The 25003-nt window shown below is 38.4% G+C and overlaps 2 protein-coding genes across 4 annotated transcripts in view; one reads left to right on the top strand and one right to left on the bottom strand.

Annotated features, from left to right (window-relative positions):
* Window positions 1-300: 300 nt before the first annotated feature.
* Window positions 301-19107, top strand: PDK1 (pyruvate dehydrogenase kinase 1). Of its 2 annotated transcripts, XM_007431077.4 has the most exons (11): window positions 302-628; window positions 3214-3355; window positions 4546-4617; window positions 7524-7708; window positions 8243-8338; window positions 9513-9590; window positions 12019-12095; window positions 12657-12755; window positions 13517-13627; window positions 14504-14617; window positions 14704-19107. In XM_007431077.4, exons 1-11 carry the CDS (start codon window positions 508-510, stop codon window positions 14842-14844), a joined length of 1236 nt encoding a protein of 411 aa, XP_007431139.1. In that variant the 5' UTR covers window positions 302-507; the 3' UTR covers window positions 14845-19107. The 2 variants fall into 2 exon arrangements, with proteins under 2 accessions (XP_087991934.1, XP_007431139.1); XM_088135808.1 differs by lacking the exon at window positions 9513-9590 and having other exon boundaries at window positions 301-628.
* A 2496-nt stretch (window positions 19108-21603) lies between these two features.
* LOC103050670 (neurabin-1-like) overlaps window positions 21604-25003 on the bottom strand; it is a 58257-nt gene continuing 54857 nt past the window's right edge. Inside the window, exon 19 of one of the 2 annotated variants that reach the window (XM_088135804.1) lies at window positions 21604-23603. In XM_088135804.1, coding sequence (XP_087991930.1) covers window positions 23436-23603 — 168 coding nt within the window. In that variant the 3' untranslated portion in view covers window positions 21604-23435. The remainder of the gene's footprint in view (window positions 23604-25003) is intronic. The other variant, XM_088135805.1, reaches the window with a different exon arrangement.

Here is a 25003-nt window from a genome sequence, read left to right as displayed (position 1 = left end):
TACAGTCTTGGGTCAATCTGCTCGTACCTCACAGGAGCGACCTGGTCCTGCCCCGCTGGAAACCCTGCACGGGGTGGAGGGAAAGCAAGCTCCCCCACTAGCACCGAAGCAAAAGGACGATGCCCACCATGTTTGCAAAGAAAAAAGCGGGGAGGATTGAACTCCTGAGTGCGGGAACTGGATTCTTCCAGCGTGGAGAAGCCAGCAAGGGCTCTCGCGCCTCCCTTCTCCCGCGGGTTCCGCAGTTTCGCTCCTCCCGGGCGACCCAAGCGGCACCGCCTCTCCGCCCGCCTCCTGCCCCCACGGCGGGCAAGAGGTCGCCCGGGCCCTCGCTGGAGCTGCTTTGCCCCTCGGACGCTCCTCCGCGGCCCGGGAAAGGCTCCGGTGGGGCGGCCATTCCCGCCGAGAGGCTGCAAATGGCGGCTGGGGCAAGCTGAAGAGGGAGCGGAAGCCGAGCCGCGCTCGCCCCGCTGCTTTCCCCGGCGCCCCTCGGGGCGTGCCGCCGCCATGAGATTGCTGCGGGCGCTGCTGAGAAGCGTCTCCCCGGCCGCCACCATCCCTCAGCAGGTGGATTTCTACTGCCGCTTCTCCCCGTCCCCGCTTTCCATGAAGCAGTTCCTCGATTTCGGTGAGTGGCAGCGGGGTCCCTTCCCCCGGCCCGGGCTGCTCCTCCCCGCGGCTCCTTCCTCTGCAAGCCTGTCCCCTCGGCCCACCATTTTCTTTCCCCGGAGGGAGAACCACCACCCCTGGAGGGCGCCGCTCGCGGGTGCGGGGAAAGGCGCTTCCATCTCCCCCGGCCCTCAAGGGCGGAGCGCTGAGCGAGGCCTCGCGCGTAGTCTGTAGCCGAAGCCATCCCGTCCCTTCCCTTCCCTTCCCCCAGACGCGGAGGGGGATCCCAGGACGGGCGAAACGACCTCTCTGCAAAAAAAGGTGCCCTCGTTCGCCCGGCTGCAGGGGCACTGGTAGAGATTGCAAAGGACATTGCCACGAGCCTCACGGGAGTGCTTACAAAAGGCGTTGTGCAATAGAGGGCTGTGGTGTTGTCATGCAAAGAATCTACACCCACGTGGGGTATCCTATCTTATTCTCCTGCCCAGATACTTTTGGACAGCACCAAATTCCTGGTCACTGACTATGCTGGCTGCAGCTTCAGTGAGTCTGGAACATATGGAACATTTGGTTATGCTTAGGTCACAAATGTGCTTTTCAAGGACCGGTCCTCCATTTAAAAGACTGTCCCATTTTCCAAAGGATTATTATTTCCAGTTGTAACTTAGGAGAGACTCTTTAATACTAGTGCTTGGTAGTTTTGAAGCTCTCTTCTAGAGTTGGATGTGCAAGGCTGTGTGTATAAAATGTATGTGTGTTTGGGACACAAATATTTGTCCACATACACATTTAATGACTATTTTTCTTTTTTTAACATTACTTCAGTTAAATGATATACCTATTATTGCTTAAGAAATCATAACGTTCCACTGTATTAATACGCACACACCAAACTAGCAGTGCAGTCCTTGTTAGTTTACTTAGAAGTACTGTAAGTTCTGTTGTGCAATCCCAAAGAACATTAGGATTGTGTTTAGATACATTTAAAATTTTCCAGCAGTATTGCTCAAAACTACAACTGCCACTTGCTTCAGTATATTTGTTTGAGGTGAGATAATAGCTGATAAGTTGTACTCTAGCAATGTAACTATTTCTTATGCGGTGTTGCATGAGAAAAATTGGGGAAACCCTTGGAAGAAAAATGGATTGCATTGTAATTCTTCTGATTCTACTGAATGTGAACAACATGTGACTAGAATTTCTGCTGAACCTAAAGATATCCAATCAGATATTGCACTGATCACTATAAGTAAACTACTGTTATTTGGCCTTAGATGTTTTAATACATACAGTATTGGTATCAGAATCAAAGCAATCAGATCATCTACATCAGCATGTTCTCAAACCCTGCATATACAGTGGTACCTTGGGATACAAACTTAATCCGTTCCGTGACTCTGGACGTATCCTGAGTTGGTCGTAACCCGAGGTAAATTTTCCTGCAGAAGCTGGTCGTAACCCGAAATGTTCGTTAGTAGAGGCATTCATATCCCGAGGTACCACTGTACTTTGCATGGAGTAATCACCAGTACTGGATAGCGAGTACTGTATGATTGCCCATTGGATCCCAACATCAAGCAAGGTTCAGTTTATGTCACACTGAAGAATTCTATTGTTGTTTGTAGATTATCTCCTATTATCTCCTACTCGTAGATGCAGGAGTAGCCAATGAAGCCCTGTACTTTTCTTGCACACTGTTTCCTATATCCTCCTTCAAGGATATAATCTTTAGGAGTGGTGCATTCTGAGGTGGCTTCTGCAGGCAGACATCACAGTTGCCTCATATTCATTACACTGAGGATTCCCCTCTTAAAATGGGGAATGTAGAACATTCAACAGGAGTAGTGAACTAATTCATAGGGTGCCGTGAAGCAGATTCTCTGGTTGGGAGGGCAATAGAAGGGTCCTGGGCCCAGTTCCCGAACTCATCCCAGTTTGCAACCCAGAGTTGCTGCTTCGTTCCATCTAATGAGAGGGCTGATCCTCTCATGCATGCTCCCTCAGAGAAAAGATTTTTAAAAATCCTGTCAACATAGTCCACAAAAATTTTTCTTCTCTCTTTCAAGTAGCCCCTGAAAAGGAACTCATTTTCAAATTATCTATAGAATTGTGACAAGGAGATACTCAGCTGAAGATTTCTCTGGTATGCTTTGATTATCAGCTGTATCATGCCATGGTTTTTTTCAGAAGCTGCTGTGCTGTCCAGTATTGGAGAGGAAGAATTTTATTTTTGTGTTTTTCACTGCTCCATAATTATTTTTTTTAAAGAAAGAATAGTCTAAAATATCTAAAAAGCTGCAATCAGTAACATAAAATGTTATGTATCTTGAATGTTTAAGATCATGAATGTTAAGAATTCAGTGTGGTATTTGTGGGACACCAAGCCACATTAGTCTAACTACTAGCACAATTCTGAATATCAGATTACTTCTTTTTGAATTTATGTAAACCTATATTTACTCTAATGATAAAATATCATCCAGGATTTCATAGGAGAAGCTGCTATTATTTACCACCCTCTGATCCTGAATGGAACTAATTGAATTGTTTATAATTTATTTACTGTGGCTTCAAAATTGTTTCCTTATGACATTTTCCCCTTAGGATCTGACAACGCTTGTGAGAAAACATCTTTTATGTTTCTGCGACAAGAGTTGCCTGTAAGATTGGCCAACATAATGAAAGAAATAAGTCTGCTTCCAGACAACCTTCTTAAAACACCTTCAGTTCAGCTTGTTCAGAGTTGGTAAGAGCCTGCTTTTTTTAAACAAAGCCTCATGAAACCAAACTTGGACATTTTACAAAAGATATGCGATGATGCAGGATAGTAGAAGCAGAGTCCTATAGATGTAAGATGCCCAACAGCATTCATGCATTGATCTAGCACAGTGAGTAAACATCTGGCATGTATTTTCTCCCTTACCTCCTATACAGCTCTGTGCCAGAGGCAGGAGGTATCAACACTGATCATGAACTCTCAGCCCAGACTTCCAACATATCATAGGTTTTCATCATCTCTCAACCTATCATCCATTACTTGAGGCAGTTCTAAGGGCATCTTGCCTACGTATATAACCATCTTGTGGTTTCTGAGACTGATTTCAATTAATATTAATACTTACAAGCCAAGGCCCAGGCATCAGAGCATGATGTGGTGAATGAAAGGTCCTCCCAGCTGAAGAGAGAATGTAAGGAGCCTTGGACTCATTCTTCTTTTGTTTTTGTTTTTTCTGCTCAAGCATATGGTGCTGAATCAGTGGTTAGCAGTAAGCTCACATAGTGATGCCCTGTCCCTCCCAAATTGTCCAAGAATGCAGATTTGGCTCATTTGAATTAAAAATAATTAGAATGTGCTCTGATACCATACAGTTGATCTCTGTACCAAACTGTAGTTTAGAGTGCCATGTGAATGTGACCAGTAAGTTCAATAAAGCTTATTTCCAATTGAATCAACGTGGCATTGCAACATTTGAAACAGATTTTGAATAATTCTTGGAAAGAGGACCTCTATTTTAGTGAAGGAAACAGATTTGCATGATGAGAAAGTAAGGGCTGCAAGAGGAAGGGGAGACCTGAAAAAATGCTCTCCTTTCCTCTTGCAGGAGTTTCTGATGTGTTAGAGGCCCTTTTATTGTGAGAAAAAGAATCTCCAGTAGTAGGTGGATAGAATAGAAAGGTAAGGCTAGTAATTCATGTACTACTTCTGTTACAAAAAGTAGATGTCCTTGTCCTTGGTAACATATAATGGGTATATACACACACTTATTGTTAAGAATTAGTATCTTATATATGAAGACAGAATGTGCTGAAATTTGAAAGCTACCATAAAAACATTATTTTGGCAAATTCATATTCTTGTCCTTAGTAGGTGAGAAGTAATTGTTTATCTATCTTTCTTTATGACAAATATCAACCATGCAGAAATTGTGTTTTTAGGTATGTCCAAAGCCTTCAAGAGATCCTTGATTTTAAAGACAAAAATGCTGAAGATACAGAAGCTGTTTCTCGGTGAGACATTTTGGCCTTCTCATATATTGTAAAAATGGATTATCTAGGCTTTTCTTATCAATCCAGTCTTGTAGCATAAGACATTCGGTGCCATAATTTTATTTTATTATATTTGTTTTATTAAATAGATCTCAAGAAAAAGTATAGAAATATTCAGTATGAAGAGAAATCTCTTTTAAATAAATTATTCTTTGGAAATAATCATGGGGGCCAAAAAATACTAAACTTGGAAATAAATTCCACTGAGTTTTATGTGATTTATTTAGGATTACCTCTTCAGTAGAATTAACTGGGTCTGACTTACACATACAGTCAGTGTTTTAAGTTGATTAGTCTGTTAATTTTCTTTAAGTGTTGTTAATAATGAAGTCTTATTTTGAGTACACCCACTGAAATTAATGGATCTGCTTAGAATTTGACTTGCTTGGAATTTATTTCATGGATCTGCTTAAAATTGATTGATTTTAATGGATCTGCTTAAAATTTTACTAGCTTTGGATTCAGCCACCATGTCGTTGTTCTCTCTGTATCCAGCATCTCAATCACAGACATTCATCCTTAAAGAAATAATATTAGTAAGACTTTGGTTGTAATAAAATGTCACTTCTTTTGTCATGTGTCTATAGTGTGTCAGGGCATGTTAGCTGTGAAGAGATTAAATTACGCGTTCCCAAGGAAAGGACCCTTCCTAAAGTACGTAATCTCTCAGAGATGGGACAGATTAGGAAGACGTGTTTATCTGTGTTAGAATTTGAACAGCTGCTGAATCGACTTGAATTCATATGGTATCTTGCACTAAGAGAATTGTAAGATCGGCTTCCGGAGGAAGAAATGGGAGAAAAGTATTAACTACTTTTCAGCTATTAGAAACCTTTGGATTGATAAGTCTGAAAACACTGGGTGAGTCTGCCTTCAATCCTTAATGAAAGAAAATTTTAACTACAAGTTTAAGAACTTAACAAAATTGAAATAAACAACAAAAAGCTAATTAAGACTTATAAAGAATCCTTTCTGTGGGAAAGCTGGCTTGTTCTGACTTTTTTCTAAGACAATTTTTAAAATTGCACACTAGAGGGAACTAAACATTTTAATTAAAGGAGAAGAATACATAAACCTGATCAATAGCTACAGAATGCTGCAAAGTATTATAACATTAGAAATACTGAAGGATACTTTTGAAAAATGGAATCAGAAGTTAATATCAACAATGCCAATAGCAATGTTTGCTTCTGTGGATAGACTGTGTCTGAAAGATGTTTTGGAAGAAATGGCAGAAGAAGAACAAGTTTTATCTGACAAGACAGAGACAGTTGACACTGAAAGTGGATCTACAAATGACAGGCTACAAGAATGGCATGGAAAAATATGTTTCATTGAACATACAAAAGAAATTGGTTAATGCTTTAAAAATAAAAAGGGAATTACAAATAATAAACCAAGAGAGTGACCTGGATAATTCTTTTATATTGGATTTACAAAAGAGGTTTGTTAAAGCTTGGATGAATCTTGTGAAAAGGGGTAAAAAAGAAATGAAAAGAAATCAAGTTCTATGACATTACTTGAATGGACTAAAGATTGAAATTGTAAAAGAAGTAAAAGGAAGGAATATAAAGTTGGTTTATTTGATCAAAGTTAAAATAGATATGTTGTTACTTCTGGCAACCCTTAATGAACTTTTGCTGACAGCAGGATTGAAATGACAATGCTTTATGGATTTGTTTATAGGTAAGAGAGATATGGGATGAAGATATCATTGGTTGCAAATTAAGAGGAGGTGAAGAGTTACTAAAATTGTTTATGCTTGTTGTGATGAAGGTTGGAAGTCACTTCTTTATGTATTTCTTTTCTTTTTCTTTACTATATACTTTCTTTTCTCTGTTTTTTCCTTTGCACTTTTTATTTTTTCTATTCACTTTCTTTTAGTTTGTATTGGTTTTTATTATTGCAATTATAATATTTAATATTTTTTAAAAAACAGAATTGTGAGATAGCACTGAAATATTTTTAAATCTCTAAGTTAAGATCTGAAGTTTAAGTGATAAACTATTTTTAAATAGTATTTCAATGTGGGTAAAGGAGGAACAGAAATAACTAGACCATACTACACTAAACACTAGAGTATATGTAAAACAACAACAGTTTTAGTCTGTTTGGCTTCAATATTAGATTGGCCTTCTTAATTGCTTCTTTACAGGCAAAAAGATCCATATGTATAGTTACTATCATGCAAGTGCTGTTTATGTAATAAAATTTTATCCAGGAAAACCTTCAGAAAGTTGCAAAGAAAACAAAGCTGTGATTTTTTTGCCTCTTAATCTTGATTTAAAGGTGGAATGTACTTTCAGTATTTATTTACAAATTATTGACATTTGGTAGCTTTGGGAACAAAGAACTTTATGTCCAGATGAAAACAATAGAAGCTCTTTCTGTTAGCTTTCAAATTCCTGCTGATGGAAGGGGAGATGCCATGACCTCTGCAGCTTGCCCCTATCATTTCTCCAGACCTGCAGAAGAGAGTCATAGGGGTCTACTGAGGGAAGAAGAAATTGGTAAAACAACCCCCTTCTGTCATTGGAAACATCCTGTGAGCTGAATTCCATGCACTAAATCCTAGCCATTATTTCTTAAATATCTGAAACAAAGCAAGATATAACATAAACATAGATGATGGACCTTGATCCGAAAATGATTGTGACTGTGCTATTAGGGATACCTTATGTTTGGAAGTCCTACCATCCATTAAAAAAAAATCTTTTCTTGTACTGTGTAAGCACAACATAGTTTTTGTTGAGTAGCAGGATGCTTTCTTTAGATTCCTGCTTTTGCAGTGGTTAGTTAAAATTTGACATCCTTCTAGTGATTGGTGTGCTAGTATTTTAATAGGAATATACTGCACTCGATTTCAGTTTTACAGATACTGTGATAACGATCCGGAACCGTCACAACGACGTCATTCCTACCATGGCTCAGGGCGTGATAGAATACAAGGATAACTATGGGGTTGATCCAGTGACCAGTCAGAACGTGCAGTATTTTTTGGACCGCTTCTTCATGAGTCGGATTTCAATCCGAATGTTGCTTAATCAGCACAGTAAGTACTTCTATTAATTTGGGGGGAATTTTTTTTTTTGGAGCAGGGTAAGAAAACTTTTAGAAGTGGAGGACTTCAATTAGATTTTGGGGAGCCAAGGCTCACAGTGGGCATGTTGATGGTGCTGAGACCGCAGGCCATATTGTGCATGTGAAGAGAGCTGGGATTTCCTATTTTTTCCTTTTAAGTCTTTGAGGGGAAACTAAACTACAGTTTTCTGTGTTCTCTGACTCAAAATGATAGGAAGCGGTCATTAGTTCTTCCAGGTCAGAGAGGAAAGTCTGTGGGCAATAGAGAAAGGGTCACAGGATGCCAGTCTCTAATATAAAACAAGTGAGAATAGTTCTCTTTAAGAATAAAAAGGACTCTTCTGTACATATAGTGCTTTTCCTAGTGTTGGCCTTGTTATGAAGTGGTAAAACCTTGCCCATTGTTTTTGCTCAATCATCATCACCTCCTTAGATATAAGAGATGCTGTTCATGGCCTCTATGTTGTGAAATTACTTACGATACATTTTTTGTTGTTGTTTGCAGCTTTGTTGTTTGGAGGAAAAGTTGAAGTTAACCCAGCACATCCCAAACACATTGGAAGTATTGACCCTAAATGCAATGTGGTTGAAGTTATAAAAGGTACATTCAAACAGATATGGTGAGAAAATGTACGTGGCAAGAAACAGTCTTTCTGGTACATGGGCTGTTGACTGTGTCCAAGCTCATTCTGTCAGGCACGGGAAGTTTCTGTTCTGAGACATGGTGTTCACTATTAAAGAATAATAGTGTAGATAGGTTCATTTTGTAGGTAAAAAAAAAAAACTATAGAGTTTGATCCAAATTTTGTAGTAATGACCCAGTATTGGGGGACTTTTATATAGTATTCATATGGCCATTAATGTAATGTAATATGTTATTAATTTAATACTGTAATTTTTATTTTAAGTTGCATTTTGAAGATCGAGGCAGGTTACAAACCATACCATATGTTGAAAACTAGTGAGCTCAGTGGAAAAGACTTCTGAGCAAACACGCATAAGATCATGCAATTATTTGGCAATATTTAAGGCTGAAGCCATGTATGTTTCCCCAGTTGCTAGCCTTCCAAAAAGAACAATTAGCCTGGGATGCCTGGTAGAGGAAGGTCAGAGTGTGGCATGGGAATTCCTCAGGGCGTGGAGATGGGGAATTCCCTCCTCTAACAAAACTGATTTTGATCCTGGATGCAGAATCAGGATAGTGCACTCTATCCCTCCTCCATCAGCCTGCTGAATCACCCCAATTGTATTCTTGTCCCTATGGCTACACATCCTACATGTACTTACAATGCTGCTGTTTGTATAATTTTGCTTTGTTCATTATGGGACTGAAGGGGAGCTGAATAGGAAGTAAAGCCATTGTCGTCAGTGGCATCCCATCTTCTGACTCCTGGAAAGTTTGGCATCTGAGATTTGTACCAGGCATCTTCCACATATTTTTAGATATTAATTAGACTACAGGGGATAGATAAATGCTCTCCTATTTGTGCAGAGAATCCAAGCAGAGATACTATTCTTGTTAAAGTGGTAATTGAAGTTAGCCAGAAGTATGCAAGAGAAATGTGAGCTGCTATTCATAGAATGCTATTCCTGAACAGTAAAAGATGGAATGTGCATGACTGTTTCCTCTCAGAACTGTTTTAAGAACTGTTGCCAGCTAATTGAATAAATTCTGGCTGGCTGGCTGGGTATGCGTGTGTGTGTGTGTGTGTGTGTGTGTGTGTGTGTGTGTGTGTCTTTGCATCTTTTAAGGAAAATTGTATTGCTGTTTTCAGATGGTTATGAAAATGCAAAGAGCCTCTGTGACTTATATTACATGAGTTCTCCAGAACTTGTACTTGAGGAGCAGAATGGTAAGCATGGAAAGGGGGGGGTTGGCTTATTCATGGAAGTTGCATGTTCTTAACCAATTCCTAGCAAGTTTTACCATGCCCCTCTTTTTTGCACGGGATTTACTTTAGGATATTTCTGTAACGGTGCCTAGTGTTAGTTGGTTGCAGAACTGGCCTGCTCATGCTGCAAAATACTCTGCCTGGCTCTGTGTCATGAGAAATGCTAGGATCATTTGACAGGTTAAAGATGGAGAATGTTTAGCATGTGTTCAGAGTACACCCTATAACAAAAGAGGTTTGCACATACTCATTTCACTACAGGAATTGGCTTTAGGAAGCCAAGTGCAATTATCTGTGTCATGTTTTCACAGTGAAGCAAGTATGTGCCAGTGTGTTGTGCTGGAATTCAGTGTAAAATAACACGTGTTGCAGATGTGTGGGAGGTATGTTTATCTGGAACTTGGGAAGTAGCCTTCATGATCAATCCAGCTAAACCTGGTGCGTAGTTTCTCTAATCACATGATATATTCTGTCACGTTACCGCAAATGGTGCCGTAAGTTCCAAGAAATCTTTCATTTGTTTTTATTCTCTAGTCTTTGACATTTTTTGGCTAACTTTTACTCAAAATACATTATGAACCTGTATAACTTGATGTATAAGTAGTACAGTTTAATGCAAATACATTAGGGTTTTTCTTTAATTGGACAATCCCGTAGGAGATAATTTAGTATCAGCCCTTCAGGGTAGACCAACCTAAGAAGCCATAGTCATGCATGATAATACTACTTTTATCATAAGGGTATACTAATAGAATCTTGCAAGACTGAATGCGCTTCCCTCCTCCCTCCCTTTATCTTTGTGAGAACTAGGGAGGATCTTGTTTGAGACGCTTTCTCCGGTTACAGTTCTGGCTTGGGCTCAGATTTATTTTATCTGTCCGTGGTCTTGGTTGGGGCTCCTGTTCCTCAGAGTTATTCCTTCTCCATTATATTTGGACATCTTATACATCATATGGAGGACTTTTGACTCATGAACAAACTGCAAGAGCTTTCAGTGATTATGACTATAAGCAGGTATTGTAGTTCTATAAGTAAGGGCCAATGTAAACATATCATAATCCAGGATGGATTAAGGATGGATTAAGTATCTATAGTATGAATTTGCCTGAGTATTTAAGTGACCCTCCGAGGTTCTACATTTAATAATAGTAGTTGCCTATTATTTTTTGCTGAGAATATTGTTTGCTTACTGATGGCTTTTGAGTTGTTATTCCTGTCTTTGTAAGTACCATTTTAAGTGTATTAACTATTTCTATTGCCTAGTTGGTATGTTTGATTGTATTAGTCATTTTATACAGAAAGGTAGATTAAAAACTAATTGAAATGCATAAATTAAGTATGATTGCAGTATTAATGTGAAGGGTCAGTGGATAACCTGATGAGTTGCTAGTTTGTATTTGATTGATTATCTGCTATCGAGTCAGTGTTGACTCTTATCCAATCCTTCAGGTCTTCCAACAGTGTGGTTTGTGTTCAAACACATGTGAATGAGGCAAGAGCTGCATGGAGTAGCTTCATGTGCATAATTACCTCATTTGTAGCTTTCATCTCATTTAAACAATACTTCGTATTTGAAAAGACAGAAAACATAAAAATTATCTTGCTCTAGTAATTACTATTATCTTTTTCTAGTAATTACTATTGAGTTGTGTAATGATGTTTAATCCTACTTACTCTGGGTTAGTTTTAACACTGTGTATAAATTCAGCACACACCCTCTCTCTCTCCATATATATGCACAGCTACCTCATAATCTGCTATACCTTGAAAGATTTCTCAAATACTGATTGCTAAACATAATCATTAAGAGATGAGCGTGCTGCTTCAGTCACTGGGTCTAAGGAGACAAATGAAGAATAAGAAAGAGACCGACAAATTGTGATGTCTGGAATTAATTTTGTTCTGACATGTGATAGCTTTATGAGTATATTAAACAGACATTCTTTTTAAAAATGTACTTTAAATATCTGCTGTTGGGAACAGAAACTTTCAAACCTAGGTTTTGAAAGTAAGTGGTATGGTAAGTGTATATGTATGAGTATATGCACACATTTATGAGACATAGAGTAAATTATATCGGGATCCCAATGAAGTGGCCATTAATTCCACTTGCCCGTTTGACTTTTATCTCTCAAATAACAGACCTCCGCAACTGCAAGACAGACAGCTCTTAAATGTAAGGGAATTTAAAAATGAGTTTGCAGTGTCTTGTGAGTGAGAGTAGCAATTAGGCGAGGGACCCCATAACCCTACAGGCTCATATGAGCTCTTAGGCAGGACTGAAGTAATTGGATCTTAGTAATCTTTCAACCCCTTGCTGAGATTTTTACCAAGATTAACAGTGGCTGTTGGCATATAACTGATCCTTTTCACTCCTCTTGTTTTGCAGTAAAATCACCAGGGCAGCCTATGCAAGTAGTGTATGTGCCATCACATCTCTACTACATGGTTTTTGAACTTTTCAAGGTTTGTAGAAGACACTGTTATGTTGTATGTCTTCTTTTCCTGTTTCCCTTACTCAGGCTATCTAAACAACCAAATATAATAATCTCTCCCTCTTGATCTGTTAAGAAGTAAGGGGGGGGGGGCTTTTAAGGCAAGTGACTGTAAATCCCACTCAATATATAATCTCTGCATTCATAAAATATCTCTTTAGATTTTCTGCTGAAGTTTCTGTCTGACCCTCCTTCAGGAGCATTGCCACTTTGCTGGCCATTTCTGATAATGTGAGACACTTTCCCTGCATATTAGAGCTAGGGGTGTCTCTCCACACCCTTCCAGATCTCCACTGAGGGTGGGACAGCCTGTGCATTTGGGAACTTGGAGGAAAGCATGTGAATGGATAATCCTATGTCAGGGCAGGAAGGCCACACTATTATGAGAAGGCAGCATGCCTGCACTGCCAAAAAAAATTGCTTCCCTCATATTTTAAAAATGGGTCAAATGCATTTACAGAAAATGTTTTCTTTGCATAGTAAGCAAAAATGTATATACATTGACTGTAAATTTAATGTTTTGAAAACTTAGAATGCAATGAGGGCTACCATGGAACATCATGCAGATCGAGGAATTTACCCTCCAGTTCAGGTCCAAGTCACCTTAGGCACTGAAGATTTAACTGTGAAGGTAAAGCCTTTCTTCAGTCTTACATTTTCTGTTTCTTAAGTCTGGCAAATTAATAGCAAAGCAATTTGCAGAGATCCGTTGCAGAGATACTGCTTCGTTTCTTTATTGGACTTATACCCTGATGTGATCAAATGACTGAATAGTTTTATTTCTAGTGTTTGATGTTTTTTAAACTGCCTATTAGTTTTCTGTATGTTTTATGGATGCTTTATTGTTTGTGTTTTTGTTGTACTTATTGTATTCTGCCCAGAATTGCAAGAATAGGTGATACACAAATAATCATGAGAGAGAAAGAGAATGTGGGGGCTCCTAGACTGAGGATTGCTTCTAAGTACTCAAACAGACTCTATGGACAGAAACGTTTTTCACCAGCTGCACCTTTTTGGAATAGGACCAACCTGGTCACAGTCATGCATGCTTTATTTGTATCATGCTCTGATGAGTTTTGGTTGAATTTTGGAAATTATTTTTTTAAGCTTCAGTTCATTTACTATTTTATATCACGGTTTTATCATATTATTGAATATTAAAATAAAACATAATTTAAATAAGCTTTCATCTGTGCAGGCTACTGTTTAAGTAAATGAGACGGGTCTGTTGGTCTGTTAACTAGATCAGGGACTGGTTGTATGATTGTGATTTGTGTGTTGTTGTTTGTGGAATATATTCTTAATAATGACCCAGTGTATGTAGATACTGAAACACACCAGACACACACATAGGAACTCAATACTGTACAATATTTTTCCCTCACGTTCTAGATGTGCGATCGTGGTGGTGGTGTTCCTTTGAGAAAAATAGACCGATTGTTTAACTATATGTATTCAACTGCACCGCGTCCCCGTGTTGAGACATCACGAGCAACACCTCTGGTTTGTACCCTGTATAATACTTATATTATCAGTTGTGAAAGCTCAAGTTCTCCTTATTTTGCTAATAGTTTTTATTTTTACGTACGCTTCCACTAGATCTGGAAGTTAAAGCATGATGAATTAACGAATGCTGGGACATTCTGTACTGTATATAGAAATAAACTATTTTTTCACCACCCCTCCTCAACCCCCCATAAATAGTTTGAAGGTGGTCTGTGATTGCAGTTGCTTTTGCTCACTCAGAACTGTTGAGAACAAAGATAAAGACCTTGCCTCAAATTGTTGCAGATCCTGTAGCAATAAAAACCCCACACGTGCCTATCCATCCTAAAGGGGAAAAGAAGTAAAACATTCTCAGTAGCCTAGCAGTTTGGATCCTGGCTGGTTTCCTACCAAGAGAAGAGAGACTGACAAGCACTTGTCAGTTTTATCCCTGCTGATTTTGCCTGGGCTATAGAGGGAGAGCTGGGTAGCCCTCAAGACTTGTATTGTCCTTACAGCACCTGAAGCTTGGGAGCTGGGAGGAGAGAGAAGACAAAGAGTTCTCTCCAGTGTCATTTCCCTTTCCTCAATCTGTGTCCTAAAGTGTTGGCCAACTATTCAAAATCATAGTAATTTTAACTTATTCCTGAGCTAATTGGGCAAATAAACCAATTAACTGAGTGATCTAGTTATGCATAATATGCAGTGTTCTAGGATGGAGCTCACAGATCACTTCTATGATTATAAACCTATGTTTTGTGTTGGTTTGTTGTATGTGGAAAAGGCACAATGACATTTGGTAAAAGTAGTGTTTTTTTCTCTTTATATGCCCTTTGAGCATAGATCTGCTCCAGACATTCCAATAATTCAGTAATTTTTTTTTTTTTGGCTTAGGCTGGATTTGGTTATGGTCTACCTATATCACGTCTCTATGCTCAGTACTTCCAAGGAGATCTGAAGCTCTATTCTCTAGAGGGTTACGGTACAGATGCTGTTATCTTTATAAAGGTATGTCAGGGACCAGTTGTGCTGGCAAATTCCTTTCTGTTTAAAATGGCAAGGGATTAACCCAGTCCTCCTCTCTCTTGCTGCAGGCTTTATCAACTGAGTCTATTGAAAAATTGCCTGTATATAACAAATCGGCTTGGAAGCATTACACGGCCAACCATGAAGCGGATGACTGGTGTGTCCCAAGTAGCGAACCAAAGGACATGACCACATTCCGCAGTACATAGCAGCAGGAGCCCGGGTGTGCTGAGCCAAAGAGGTCCTGGCTCATGTGGTCAGCTTGCTTAGTACCACTGTAACATGTTTTATGGGGAAGGATGCATCTCCACTCAACTGGAGTCTGAAAACCGTATCTGCCTAGAATATTCTACAGTGTTTATTTCTAAGAAGTGATGTCTTTCCCTCTTTGCAACTTAAATTACTTTAGGAAATGCACCTTAGATTACTTGAGCAAAGTCTAGTGATAAAAGACATGAACAGTGTGTTCAAATATTGTTCTGTTTAACTACCAGGCATTCCAGTGAACAATTGATGGGATGTATTGTTACTTCATACACCTCCTCTGGGATCAGTTGCACTAGCACAGCATTTTGCTCTCAAGGACTTTACAATGTGAGAGAAACTATATGAGGTTATCTTGGGTTTTTGTTGTTGTTGTTGTTATAAACTATGTGGAATCAATTAATTTGTTGCTCTTAGTGTAAACAACTCTTTAGCTTTATATTTACAGATGATACAGCTAGACATAGAAGTGCTTGAGTCTCATTCATTTTATTTTGAAAGTTGAACTATTTCAATTTTTGTCACTAAAATAAATGATACTCAAAAGCGCTTAGGTTGGCTTGTCCAGGTGTAATCCTTTCCCAACTGGAGAGCACAGAGCAGATGTTTTAAGAGTGCAGGGCCACCTGTGCCCTCAGAAAGGAGTCCCCCTGTTACTACCAGGTTAAGCAGGTAAAAGATTGCAGACGTCTGTTCCCTTCAAATATTAATGGAATTTAAAAATGTTTAACTTGGGCTGAATTTTCCATTCACAGGGGAACTTGGTAGTGTTAATAAAACTCTTCCTAATGGAATGCCATTCATAGACAAGTGTTGCCAAATACAGTCAGTGTCACATTGATAAAAGGGTTTGATCATGATGTGCAGGAGGGTTTTTTTGATATATGATTGCAATAAATTAGTTTCTTTGCACATTTATTGTAATATTCCCATAGAACAGTGAGATACTCTTGCTTTCTAAGAAAACAGAAATTGGAACATTATACCGTATCACTTATTTATATTCCTTTATGGCACATTTTAATTGTTCCATTTATGCTTTTCCCTTTCTGCCATGCAGATTTGACTAATGACCTAGGTTAAAATCAAATTTCATTCCACTGAAACCAGTTGAATTCTGGTATCATTGCTAATCCTTTATTATTGTTGTGGTAACTTAATGTCATATGTCTACTCAAAAAATAAAATCCCATTACATGAGTAAAGGATATAGCTTGAAACTGCAGTCCTAAATACATTATAACAGAAGCCCCATTGAATATTGTTGGATTTAGTAGGGGTGCACACAGAGAAGAAGATTAGCTTCAGTCCCCAGCTGATACTTGGGAAAACATCATACGCACCTTGGGTGATTTGAAGCCCCACACCACTGCAGATTGGATTTAGGGCCTGTTTCTATTTCCCTTCTTCATTTGAAGTCAAAAGATGGCTAGAACATTTTTGTTTGACAGGCCGAGATGAAATCTTCAGAAATAGTAAGACCATAAAAGGAGATGACATATAGTGAATTTCAGACAAATCAGTGCAGAATGGGTTATGTGCAAAATGAAACAAAATGCTTTGAAATTAAAATAAGCCCCATTTGCAAAATGCCTGTTACAGCCTTGGGTTTCTCTTGTCAGGGAAGCTCTTGTTGAGGCATTAGTTCACAGTCATCGCACCACTTCAGTGAGGGACAAGAGACAGCTTCCCATATTCCATCAGGAATCTTGATGAAGGAACGAAAGGGCAATTCTTTCTTTTCTTCAAAGGCATTGGCAAATGCTAAAAATTGTTATGTGCAGAGCCTTTTAATACACATGTGGCCAGAAACAAATCTCAAATGGATACAGTCTCAGAAAATAGCCAGCTTAATTAAAATATACAGGACACACAAAAAATAATGACTGGTTAGAAGATGAAATACAGACCAGTAGAGGTACCCCCTCCCCCAGCAAAGCCAGCTCTGGCTTATAAAAACTAGTATTACAGATAACTAATAAGGACAATTGAAACAAAAAATGCAATTGAGTGCAAAAAATGACAAAGCAATTACAGTCACTGGATAGGTACATAAAGTAAACTTCTAACTGTAAATAGATCCATTTACTCCATGCTAAAACTACTTAGTTTCCTCCTGTTGAACTTTGTTGTGTTCCTTCCAATATGAGGTGATTCTCAACTTTTTATTTTAGAAATTCACCTTTTTATACCCCTCATTAGTTAATTTTTTTCTATACTCCCCAGTTACTCAGGCAGCCTCTGACCCAGATGGTTTGCAGTTATCCTTATTTGCAGTTACAATAGGACATTTCAAATAGATTGTGCTCTGATGGAACAAAACTTCACATACTGTGAGTCTTTTTCCTATAGGGAACAATGGCAATTCAAATTAGTCTCATTTTTTTGGTCCTAGAACCACCAAAGAAAGTGTGGTGACAGTCCATCGTGAGAGCTACCTCCCACACAAAAAATTGCCAAGGGGTAACTCTTAAAATTGTTAAATGTTTTTAAAAACCCTATAACCGATAACGGAAACAGTAGTTCAGCATGCTCTCGGCAAGCTTGCTGCTTGCAGAAATAGCCATAGAATGGAGCCCAGTGAAGAAGCACCATCAGGGGGCTCAGGTCAGCAGTTCATGGAAGAACAGCAGCAAAAGCATGGAAACTTTAACTTCTCCATAACAGAATTGTTCAAATTCATCTTGCTTACCCAGGAGGCCCCAATCTTCCTTATGTCCAAAATGGTTCTCATCTATCTGCTTGCCCATTAACCAACCTCCCTTGCACTGATGCCCTCTCCTGCTCAAATAGCTCTGGACAACAGTTGCAGGGAGAGAGCCGGTGCCCCCTGCTTTATGGACTCCTGCCTTCATTATGACCTGGAAGAATGAAAGAAAAGGTAGATAAAAGCTGTCAACACCCAGGGCTCCTTGTTTGGAAAACAGGCCCTTTTGTTTCATGGTTAGCACCCTTGAGAAATAGCTATTTTGAGTGCAGAGTATTTTGCATGTCTTGGTGCAAGTGTTTTTATAAAATAGAAGTTACATCATGATTTTTTTTAGAAAATGGAAATTGCTGATTACTTCTAGGCTGGCTTGGTGAAATGTTTCTGAGAGCAGGCCTGTTAGATTCCTTATGAAAAGGTTCAGGGTGTTTTGTGCAAAAGTATTTCTATTTTGAGGAGGAGGGGTTCTGTTTTTTGTGGGCAATTGATAGAATAATGGACAGTCTAGAGGTAGCAACTAAGGAACACCCCCTCAGTTACAGTGCTTAAGGCCACAGTCCTTAACATATTTTTACTCAGGAGAAAGCCTTTTTAAGAACCATGACAATGCCAACGTGTATGGATTTTAGATGATCAAGAAAAATAGCAGACTAGAGCTACCTTTGTGTTGGAAAACTTTACATTTCCCCTATCAGAAACAAAGCTATATGTACTGAATCACAGGATAAGACTCTCCTCCTTTCAATACTGGTAGCTCAGTGCTGGAGTTTTCAGGTTGTAAGCCTACATTATGGAATTAATTGTTGTTGGAAGGAAATATTTGTTATGGAAACCATCAGTCAGGAGTTTGACAGATGGATTTCGCTCTTGAAAAGTTAATTTTTCAAGCTCAGGTGCCCATTTGACTCTCAAGAAAATATGATCATCTGTGGCTAATGAAACAGAGAAAGACTGAATCAGTATTATCTGTCCCTGAATGAATTACAAATGCCAGCCACACTCAGGTAAGCCTGTGGTCTGATAATCCAATAATGAAAATTATATGCAGTCTGCCAGTCTGAAAACTATACATATAGGTTTAATAGACACCAATAGATTTGCATGTAGATGTACATATGTACATCTTTGGATATATGTATATTTTGTCCTTACTGAAACAGGATGGTGTTGGTGTATTTGACAATTCAAATTACTGAAAGTTTATAGAAAATAATTGTTGATGCTACAAAATGGATTTGTTATTTTTTTTGAAGTTTGATTTCCATTAATGCAGTATTTCAAAAAAGCAATTTAAAATACGCCTTTATTGGAATTACTCCTATCCTATTGATAGTACTAGATACAAAAATCATTGTTCTCATAGCTGGAAAAGTAAAATGGAAAACAATCATACTTTTTGTTTTTTAGAATAGTAAACTTGTACTATGAAAAGTTGGGCTTGTAAGAAAAATTATTACAGTAATTTTTGTAAGAAATAAAGTTTGAATTTTTTTTTTAAAAAGGGTTTACAGCTTATTGAATAGGTGACATCTAATGTTTCAGGTGAATTTTCACTTCATTCTGGCTACTAGAAATACTTGTTGTCTGCTTCTATGAATACATGTGAATATGTACTGAAACACTTCTACATTTGTAGTGAATGGAAAGAAATCTCATCCCAAAAGGTTCAGAGACAAGTTAAAAGACAACTTAAATCTGATCTCAAACCTGATCTCTCAGTCTAGGTAGTGGACAGAGACAATCAGACTCTGAAAACTCAAATGACAAAAATTTCATTCAGAAGTGAGGAGGTTCCTTCTTAGATGGGCATGTAAAAATGGAAGAGACCACCCCCATTTTGTTTTTGTTCTTTGCCAGTCTTTCATGGGAGGAGCAGGAGCATCTCTTGCCTGGTAAGCCGTGCCCAAACTTGGGGAGTGTTGGAGATAACAGGAAGAATACAACAAACTGGGAACTAATGAAAGCTACTCATGGGATTAGGAGTTACGGATTTATTTTATGAGAATGAACTGAGAGGTATATGTCTTTGTTAACCCTTTGCTTGTTGTGTTAAACTCTGCAAATATCAATTGTTACTTTATCTCCTGCCTTCTTTTGGCTTTCAACTCCCATTTAGTTCCTTAAGGTTGAGGAATGACGCTGCCAACTTTCAAAAGCTGGTCAATTTCTCAGAAGTCCAGGCGGCTTCACAGTTGTGCACCTTGAAGGTGTAGCCATCTTCTCCGATAACTGGGAGGAACAAAAGCGACATAAGTCATGCAACGCATCTAAGTCTGGAATGATGATTAAAGCCAAGAAATGTCAAATTGACCTTAATCAGGTCATGTAATTTATGCCACAAAGTGGGGTGAGGTACCATTTCCATCTTAGTAGCCAAGTTGAATGCTGTTATAGAAAAGCCCATTCCTTAAGACAAAGAGACTATGAGGGGTTACAACAATAGTAATTTATTAAATTTATATCCCAATAACTCTGGGCTGTTTGTAAGTTTTTAAAAACATGGAAACAAGACAAAAACACCACAAAAGGAACAAGGATGGTAGAGACAGCAAATCCAGATGGGAACAAAGAAAAAGAAAGGGGGCTTCAGTCGTCTTCACCAAAAACTTGGGAAAAAAGCCAGGTCTTCGGGGCCCTTCGAAACACCAGTTAGATGTGGGCTGTTCGAATCTCAAGGGGAACCTCATTCCAGAGGGCAGGCATTGCTACACAGACACGCTTCCAGGATCCTGATGGATGGCATTGAAGGAATCTGGAGTGCACCAACCCTGTAGAATTTAATTGGCTGGGCAGATGTAGGGAGACAGGTGCCTATACATAAATTTGTACCCCCACCACAGTAGAATAGCTTCAACAGTTGACAGCATTGAAAGTGCAAATTCCAACCAGGCAAAGTGGAGGGATTGAATGTCAAGCAACCTTTGACCATTTAACGGCCACCATCAGCTGTCTAGTGCTATACTTGCTTTCTCTAAGCTATTCATTTTAAAACAGATTGATTAAAACACATTGGTGTGGTCCTAACTTGAATAGGAGCTGACTGAGCTCAACACCCAGTTGTATATTCAAGCAGAAGTTATCAGAGAATCCCATTGGAAGATTCCAGAAAAAGAAGTATTAGGCTATTATTTATGCATAGAAGCTGCATCATTACTGGCAGACCAGAGATTCCTGCTGGGTACAGATCACACTTACCTTCTTGCACCGCCCTCCATAACATACTTTGGAATGTTAGGTCCCATGATGCTTTTCTTCTTTAGTCTTCCTCTAGATCTCATCCTCAAACACTCTGTATATGTCTCCCCATTCAGGAGTAGACAAGCCGACTGTAGTATGAAAAAATGCCTGATCCATTTTAAGATCACTAGCAACTCTTTTTCTGGACTGACATCAGCAGGCTGTGTACAGCAGCCACTAGACTAAATCCATTTTAGCACCTTTGACTGCCCGCCAATACCTCCATGATCAAGAATCTTCTCAGAATTGTCTGATGTGTCATCCCAAACTATTAAGACTACCCCCTTCTTGCCAACTTGGTATTTGCTGCCTTTCCTGTATCCTATGCCCTACAAGAATAATTGAATAGTTAGTACAGAACTTCTTTAGGTGTCCACATAATTGCAGGGATATGTCTTTCGATTACAGTGGGTAAACAACTGAAATATGTGAGCAGTCAGCAAGCTGCTATGGCAGAGAGCAGGCTCATCACAGGACCATTTTAAAAATAGGACCGAAAGATACTATAATGGATCTTGGGAACTGAAGGGGCATTTATCTTCATCTCTCCTCATTGTTGATTGTGTATTAGTATGCCTGATTCTTGCGGTCTGATATATGTTTGCTGAGGTTAAATGAAGCAGGCCATAACTCAACCTAATGAGCAGAGTATCTTTTCTCCCTAGATTTTGTTTTAAAAGTGTGTGTACATGTAATGAACAGGGAGAAATTTCAACCGAAAATGTTTAAGCATGAAAGAGTAAATGGAAAATGCAACTCTGATCTATCAATCAAATCTGACCTGTCAGTCTAGGTAGTGGGCAGAGACAATCACAACCCAGGAAAACCAAATGTGTACAGAGTTTAATTGTTCAGATAGTAGTGATCCTGCAAATTAAATCAACAAAAATATTTTTGTATTGTTGAAGGCTTTCACGGCCGGCATACGATGGCTGGTGTGGGTCTTCCGGGCTGTGTGGCCGTGGTCTTGAAGTTTTGTTTCCTAACGTTTCGCCAGCACCTGTGACCGGCATCTTCAGAGTGCAGGAGCACAGACAGGAGCAGTTCTCTCTGTGCCCAGGATGATGTGACCCTTTTTGTGGGTATTGAAGCATCTCCTTATGAAAGTGGCCCATAGCTTTCAGAAATTTCCAGTAACAAAATTTACTGCATATTCCAGTGTTTTGCATGTAGCTGATTTTCAAAAGCCAGATTGTATTTACCCTGTCCACAAGTGATATAATAGGATATTTGCCCTATTTTTAACTTAACAGCCCATATGTCCATTCAAGAGGCAGGTTGACAGAAATGATCCTGTTTTAAATAATCCTTCAGATTGCTTATAATTCAGTGAAACTGACCGAAACCCCAAGAGTATACTTCTGCTGATGGAGAACTTCATGGAAGGACCATTTCTGATCTAACAGCATATTTGAAAAATGACCCTTAATTTGGGTTCTTTGTGCTCAAGCTTTTAGTGTTTTTTTTTCAATAGCCCGCCTATTAAATTAGATTATAGCATTGTATAACTTTTTCTCATTAGAGATAATAACATTCCAAAATTCAGATTTCTCCTTTGAATAAAATTTATTCAATTTTTCAAAAGTGTCATTCTAAGATAGTGTATTCTTCTACAAAAGATTGTGCTGCTGCTCAATGGCAGGTTCCAATTGTGATTTACGCCATTCTGGAGAACAAATATTACTCATGAAAAGGAAGATATGTTTAAGTCTACAGTGTAATTATATACAATGCAGAAACCTCATGTTTAATTTAAATGGGGAGAGGGAGTATTTCCATCTGGCAATCTTAAATCTGGAAGACCAACAGCATGTAAATATTATCAAAAATATAATTTGGTCCTCAAACATTTTAAGTAGGAAAGCGTTATGCATTCTGATCTTATTTATCACATTAATTATAAAAACCATTGTATACAAAAGTATAGAAAAGGTAACTTTTGAAGTCATGCTTAACATACCCAAAACTTTAGAAAAACTTATTTTAGAAAATATTAATGAATTATATTATTACAATGCTTTGAAATTAAAATGAACTCTGAAAAATACAGAATTGTAAACACTTCATTACATTTGATTAAATTAATTTTCTATTACTTTTAAAAACTTAATTTCTCTCTATACAATACTATTGGCAACAAACTATCTCCAACAGAACATAATGACCTGATAGCGTCTGTTCACCAGATACCACTTTCATAATGTTATCTGTATCACATCTTGTTTTTAATAAATTGTATACGCCATTTCCAATGACACTTCAGGGAATTAGCCAGACACATATATACATATTTCTTGTGAAATAGTTAATTTACTGTCCATTAGTACAAGTTAATAATCTAAATATAAAAATTGAAAATATTTTAATGCAACTGTATAAATGGGAAAGGACTATAGAAATCAGAGGTAAAACAAGTCTATTACTGTAAAACTATTGTTTTCTTCCCTCCATTCATAATTATACAGAAATATACAGTTGTTACACTTTTTCAAGCTGAATTCTTATCAAATAAAGACAGTGAAGCATTACGTTGGTATAGCTCTGCTTCAGCTCTGGCTATACCACAAGAAAGTAGCATGGCATCAAATCATGTTAGCAGCTTGATTCAACAGTAGCCACCAATTTGCCAGTTCTCCGCACTTCCTTCTCTTTCTTCTGAAACTTTTCTTTCTGTTTCTCCAATTTTTCTTGTGTTTTTTTAATATCTTTAATTTTTTTCTTTATTGTTGATCGGTCATTTTGACTGGAGACTCCCAAGGCCTTTCAAAGAAAAGGTATATTGAGACAGAGCAGAATACACCAAAAAGCGAGTGCTTTATTATGGCACTAACTCATAAACAAGAGTTTAGTATTTCAATTTTTAAAATATTTTTTCTGTATCAGCTATAGCAGAAATAAAAGCAGCTCAACTTCTATGAATTCCTCTACAGAAGCAATAAGCAACATAACTGAAAACCCTAGAAGAGAGATCATCAAGATGTGGGTGATATCCAGTCCTTTATCACCACTCTGGGCTAAATGGCAGATGTGTTAAACTTCTAACAAGCGCCTGGAGGCTGTTCAGGGCTGGGGTGGAGAGAAACAGGCTCAGACTTAACCCAAGCAAGATGGAGCAGCTATGGATTCAGAAGCCCATGACTTGATGGGACTGGGCTCACTTGGGGAGAGGAGCCTCACCATCTAGGAGGACTTCTTGATTCATGGCTCTTGCTAGAAGATGGAGGTCATGACCCAGAGGGCTTTTACCCAGCATTGGCTTTGGGAATGGTTTTATATGGAGTTACTGGTGCCAGAAATGGTTGTTGCAGTTATTATTTTACAGTATTATTTTTATTATGGTTTCTTATTGTGTACATCACCAACAGTCCAAGTCCATTTCAGATTGAGGTGGTAAGCAATCCCATAATCAAACAAACCAATGTAGCAAACTGCTTGCATAGTTTGTCATGACCATCTTTATATCTATTGATTTCAAAGGGACTATTCCAAGTCTAACTAAGTCTGGATTCAACCCAGTGTAACTAAAATGCACTGGACTAAGGCAATCTTTTCAGAATATTTCTCTTAAAACAATCCTGTTAGTCCTATAGGGTCTAAAAACCAAATGACCAGTTCTAAAAGTGTCTTCCAACATTTGTAAATTAGCAGCAGCTTTTTATTACCATGTACAGACTGCCGCAAACTCTGAGGGAGCTTTCAAAAATCTTATTGTGGCACACAGCATGGCTTTTTAAAAGGAAAAAAATGAGGTGTCATTCAGAGAACATGTAAGCAAACAGATGCACCAAATGAGGTGTAGCAAATAGAAAAAAGTTAGGATTCTAATACCTCTTCCGTCATCAAGATCACTGGCTACTCTAACAGTAATTTCTGTAATAACTTCACAGGACAGTTGCCAGAATTAAAAGAAAACACCCCACCCATATATACCACTCTGTATTTCTTAAAAAGGAGAGATGAAATAATAGGATTGTTATAAATAGATGTAGTAAAAATTTTAATCAGCAGATGGCAACCTCTGATAAGACTATAACAGCATTCTGGCTTTTTTAACAGATTACATCATGCACTTACAATCTCTCTCTTTCAACCCAAATAAAAACTTAAAATGAATTTGTGTAGAGTATAATCCTATACGATTTAACAGTGAATAATCCTCA

This window comes from Python bivittatus, unplaced genomic scaffold (assembly GCF_059951505.1).
Source record: "Python bivittatus isolate LINGU-HERP-01145 unplaced genomic scaffold, Pbiv_v1 ctg000200_np1212, whole genome shotgun sequence".
Taxonomy (NCBI): domain Eukaryota; kingdom Metazoa; phylum Chordata; class Lepidosauria; order Squamata; family Pythonidae; genus Python; species Python bivittatus.
The sequence above is the reverse complement of the archived record's forward strand: the minus strand, read 5'-3'. Positions and strand labels throughout refer to the sequence as shown.

Excerpts from the sequence above, each read along its gene's own strand:
- PDK1 (XM_007431077.4), top strand. The coding sequence starts at position 508 with ATGAGATTGCTGCGGGCGCTGCTGAGAAGCGTCTCCCCGGCCGCCACC. Across the intron at positions 4,618-7,523 it reads GATACAGAAGCTGTTTCTCG|TTTTACAGATACTGTGATAA; the intron begins GTGAGACATTTT and ends ACTCGATTTCAG. Across the intron at positions 13,628-14,503 it reads CATCACGAGCAACACCTCTG|GCTGGATTTGGTTATGGTCT; the intron begins GTTTGTACCCTG and ends TTTTTGGCTTAG.